This window comes from Palaemon carinicauda, chromosome 7 (assembly GCF_036898095.1).
Source record: "Palaemon carinicauda isolate YSFRI2023 chromosome 7, ASM3689809v2, whole genome shotgun sequence".
NCBI classification, from domain to species: domain Eukaryota; kingdom Metazoa; phylum Arthropoda; class Malacostraca; order Decapoda; family Palaemonidae; genus Palaemon; species Palaemon carinicauda.
Window position 1 is genome coordinate 37,762,825 of NC_090731.1, and position 4,710 is coordinate 37,767,534.

The window sequence follows — 4,710 nt, forward strand, 5'->3', positions numbered from 1 at the left end:
AAAATCAACTCTTCCAAAACCATTTGACGAATAGGACATCATCGTTTAGGACTAAATGACGTACCCTTAGGTTACAACCTTCCTTTTTACAATATTTACACATGTTTTCTTATCCTGTTAGAAAACTGTGGTGTGTTGGTGAAGCTCCATGCATCCAAAGATATGAAATCATTCAGGACAAATGTCTTGTTTTTATCATTATCTGAATATTGCTCAAGGGATCTTCATTATTAGTCAAGGTTGATATTCTTTTCCACGACAACGTTAATTGGGATGTTTTGCTTTCGCTATCCTTCATAACTATACTTGTTCAATATAAAGTTCAACATTCCTTTATGTATCAAACCAGGATACCCTTGGGACAAATAAATACTTTGTTTGTTTTGATAAAAAGGCTAGGAGAAATAGTAAATAGAGATTCAAGGCTTTGGTAATGATGAATATAAGTTTGTAACAACGCATGGTGATTCAATAAAAGATATCTTGCATTAGAAACTTCCAAAAGACCCATAATCTCTTCAGTAATAATCAATATATAAAGAAGAATAAAAAGAATACTCTTTCTATTTCCAACCAAGGATATTGTACCACCCATGTGTCAAACGATCGTACATAGTAACATTTTTTTTTCTTTGTATTTATTATCCTTTGCATCTTCCCTCTCCCCCCGCACTGACAAGGACCTGAATAAACATGTTTATTTTTTTGGCCGTTAATTGTTAACAGAAGCGGTTGTCAGTAGAACATGAAATTACCTGTTATGTTTTATGTCCTTCTTGCCTGGACTTGATGTATATATAAACTGATGTTTTGTAATAAAGTTACTCTGTTGCTTTCATCCTGCCTTCTTAGTCACAGCCTCTCTTGGCCCGTCACAGTGGTGACCCAGGAAGGTGACTCTCTCCTCCTGCCTTCCAAACCCCCCCACCCCGCCCCTCCGTCATTGGTATTATGGCGGACTCCACAGAAGTTGGTGCCACCCCATTGAAAGTTTCGTTGTTTCAGCGCACAGAGGTCCAGTTCTGCATCAAGGGCGTGACTCGCTCAACCACCAAAGCAGATTATGTTCTCGTGGCGATACTCGAAAACACCTTCCCGGAAATATCCGACTGGGTTTGTGAACAAGGAGACACCCCAAGAGCGTATGAAGCCCTTAAAACATACCTTCTGCAGTAGTACTCAGCCGCCCGTATAGCAATGCTTTTTCAGCTCTCTCAAAAAGCATTGGGGGACCCAAGGGCTTCACTCGCCCTCAGTGAAATGACCAGTATCCCTCGCCTGCAACCTGCCACAGACGGCTTTCGTCGTGTGGTGAACCTACTTCGTGCCCTTTGGGTACGCCATTTACCCGAGCCTGTACGTGCTGCCATACCCAATGTCGATAGTTTACCCATAAAGGACTTGATGACCAAAGCCGACGCCCTTATGGACAGCCACTTCACGACCTTCAAGACCTCCATCAATGCCTCCACTCCTAATGAAAAGGTCGCCTATTTAACGTCAACCGAAGCTGATGTGAATGCAGTAGGACATACACTCATACCGCGTGACGTGCCGGAGCGGCGACAAAGCCACCCATCACCCACCCCTTGCTCGCGCCCCAACCAACGACTTCTACAGCCACTTACTGCCGCCCATCGGGTGCAGTTTTGCTACTACCACTACAGATTCGGGGCAGCCGCGAAGAAATGTGCCAAGGATTGTCAGTGACCAAAAATAGTATAAGTGGGATATTGCTCGTGGCGTGGCCTACCGTGTTTCTAATCTTTTCTTTTTACATGATGCAGGAACGGACGTGCGATTTTTGGTAGACACAGGCGCTTGTCGTTCTCTTTTGCCAAAAGAACTCTTCAGGAAACAACGTAGTCTGTCTACTTCTGCCGACGTCTGCCTGGTAGCTGCCAACAGATCTGCAATACCCATCTACGGTTACGAGAACCTCTCATTATCGTTTGGAAACGGCAAATTTAATTGGAAGTGTCTCGTTGCTGACATCACATTGCTAATCCTCGATGCGGATATCCTCTCTCATTTCAACCTTCTTGTCGATGTCCTCTAGTACTTGCCTGCATCTTTCCAATTTCATTTCCAGATCTTCCCTGCTCTCTGCACACAGAACAATATAGTCTGCATACAATATGTTCCATGATACTGCCTCCCTTATTACTTCTATTAAAACGTCCATCACTATGTTAAAGATAAATGGGCTTAGAGCCAACCCATGGTGTAATCCTACTCTCGCCTCAAAACCTATTGTCTCTTCCTATTGTACATCGCTTGTATCAGTCGAACGTACTTCTTTGGCACCCTTCTCTCCCTCAGACTCTTCCATAATTGTCTTGGGGCTTGGTCATAATCCTTTTCAAGGTCAATGAATACCACATGCAGGTCTCTTTGCTCTTCTTGGAATTTCTCCATTAGCTGCCTCAGACAAAATGCACCATCTGTTGTTCCCCTCCCTTCATGAATCCCATCTGCTCTTTACCTATTTTTACTTCTTCTCTTAGTCTGGCATCGATCATCCTTTCCAGTATCTTCAAAGTATGTAACATAAATTTTATACCTCTGTAATTCCCACACTCTTGGACATCACCTTTCCCTTTGAAGAGTGGGATCAATATACTCCCACGCCATTCATTTGGAAACTTGTCCTGCTCAAAAGTCTATCATGAGATCGTACAGTATATCCACACCTTCATCTCCTAATGCTTTCCATGCCTCCACAGAATCACGTTTAGCCCAGTTGCATTCCCATTCTTCATCTTCCTCAGTGCATTCATTGCCTCTTACGAAGAGAACCTTATTACCATGCCAATATTCACCTGCCCATCCTCTCTTAATTATATATCATTTTCTTCATTTAACAGCTGCTCAAAATATTTTTTCCATCTCTTTACAATGTCTTCCTCCTTTCTAAGTACTACCCCATCTTGGTCTTTTATCTGTTTGATGTGTGAAATATCTTTGATGCTCTTATTTCTAATCTTTGATAGCTTGATCATCTTGTTTAATCCTTCCTTTGTCCCCAGCTCATTATACACATTATCATATGCCTTTGCTTTAGCTTGGGCTACTACCTTCTTCGCTACCTTGTTTTTTTCTCTGAACGTCTCTCTTCCTTCCCTTGACTGTGACTCTTCCCAGCTCTTCTTTGCCTGATTCTTATCTTTTATAACTTCCTCAATTTCTTCACTCCATCACCAACTCTCCTTTTCTGCCTATATGATACCAGATGTCTCTCCTAGCAGCTCCTTTCCATGCCTTCTTATTACTGCTACATTTCATGTCCACCATTCTAGAACATCTTCAATTCCTATATCAATATCCTCCAAAACCCTCCTCTAAAATTCTGTCGTCTTATCTCCTTCCCTCACTAGTTTGTACCATTTAATTTTCCTTATCCCTTTAGCTTTAGCTTTACTTTCCCTTTTTAGACCTAAGTCCATACATAGCAGTCTCTGGTAGGGGGCTACGTAGTGACTTGGGATAACCTTTCAGTTCTTGACCTCCACCAGCTTTATCCTTTATACAGGAAGTAGTCTATCTGGGAGCATCTTTCCCCACTCATATATGTTATTAGGTATTCCCTTTTCTTCATAAAAAATGTGTTTACTATTGCCATGTCAAATGACACAGAAAAGTCTACTACATTCTCTCCTTCTGGGTTTCTCTCCCCAATTCCATGGCCCCCATGCACCGACCAATTGCCTCATTCTCACTTCCAGTATGGCCATTCAAATCTGCCCCCACTATGACCCTCTCATGTTCTTCTAGTTCTTGCATTACTCCATCCACGTCTCTCCGGATATTTCCCTTCTCATATTCTGTGCAACCAACTTGTGGTGCATATGCACCTATAATATTCAGAATCTCTCCTCCACAACACATCTTCAATCTGACGATATGGTCATTCTTTCTATGCACCTCTATCACTGCATTTTACAGCTCACCAGACAGTACTATACCAGTTCCGTTTCTACCTTGCTTATTTGCTCCACTATAATATAGCTTATATCTATCACCCAACTCTTTAGCTTTATTTCCCTTACATCGTGTTTCCTGCACAAACATGACATTTGCTTTCTTTTCCCTCATCAAGTCAGCCACTTCTCTACCTCTCCCAGTCATGGACCCAACATTAAGCTGACATATTCTGAATCCAAATTGAGCTTGCTTCTTTAGCAGCCCTCGGCTCTTGATGCAGTAACCCTCGCCTTATCTCAGAGTTAGGGCGATGTTTCTATGCGTTGTTTACGGAGTACGCCCTAGTATTACCTCTTTCCCTATTTCGGCTTATTCTATCTAAGGTTTTGGCATAGGCTTTTACGGCTTGATCCCCTTCCTGACACCAACCCTCCCTATTTATCAGGGCTTGGGACCGGCACTCATTGGTGGCTAGGTTCTTCACGGAATCTCTAATAAGGTCAGAATTAAATAAGGAAGTGGACAAAATTCACATCACAGCATGGAATAGGTAAATAGAAAAAAAAATCTACTGATATCCAGCGTGCTGGGTAATATATATGAAACAACAGCTAGGTTGCTGTTGAAAGTAGGCTGATATTGAATACTGCATATCTATGTAGTTCAAGAAATGAATTAAATTCATAGTAAAATAAAATCTATAGTTAAAACTCAGATATACTTATCTAGGCAGTAAATACAGATGACATTTATAAGAATGAATAGAAATAGCTGTTTTTAAGAGAA

The 4,710-nt window shown here is 41.7% G+C and overlaps 1 protein-coding gene across 1 annotated transcript; it reads right to left on the reverse strand.

The window, feature by feature from the left end:
• Positions 1–2,002: 2,002 nt before the first annotated feature.
• LOC137644244 (uncharacterized) lies at positions 2,003–3,888 on the reverse strand. Its single transcript, XM_068377240.1, has 3 exons — positions 3,650–3,888; positions 2,694–2,785; positions 2,003–2,106 (listed from the first exon to the last, which is right to left on the reverse strand). Exons 1-3 carry the CDS (start codon positions 3,886–3,888, stop codon positions 2,003–2,005), a joined length of 435 nt encoding a protein of 144 aa, XP_068233341.1.
• Positions 3,889–4,710: the final 822 nt, after the last annotated feature.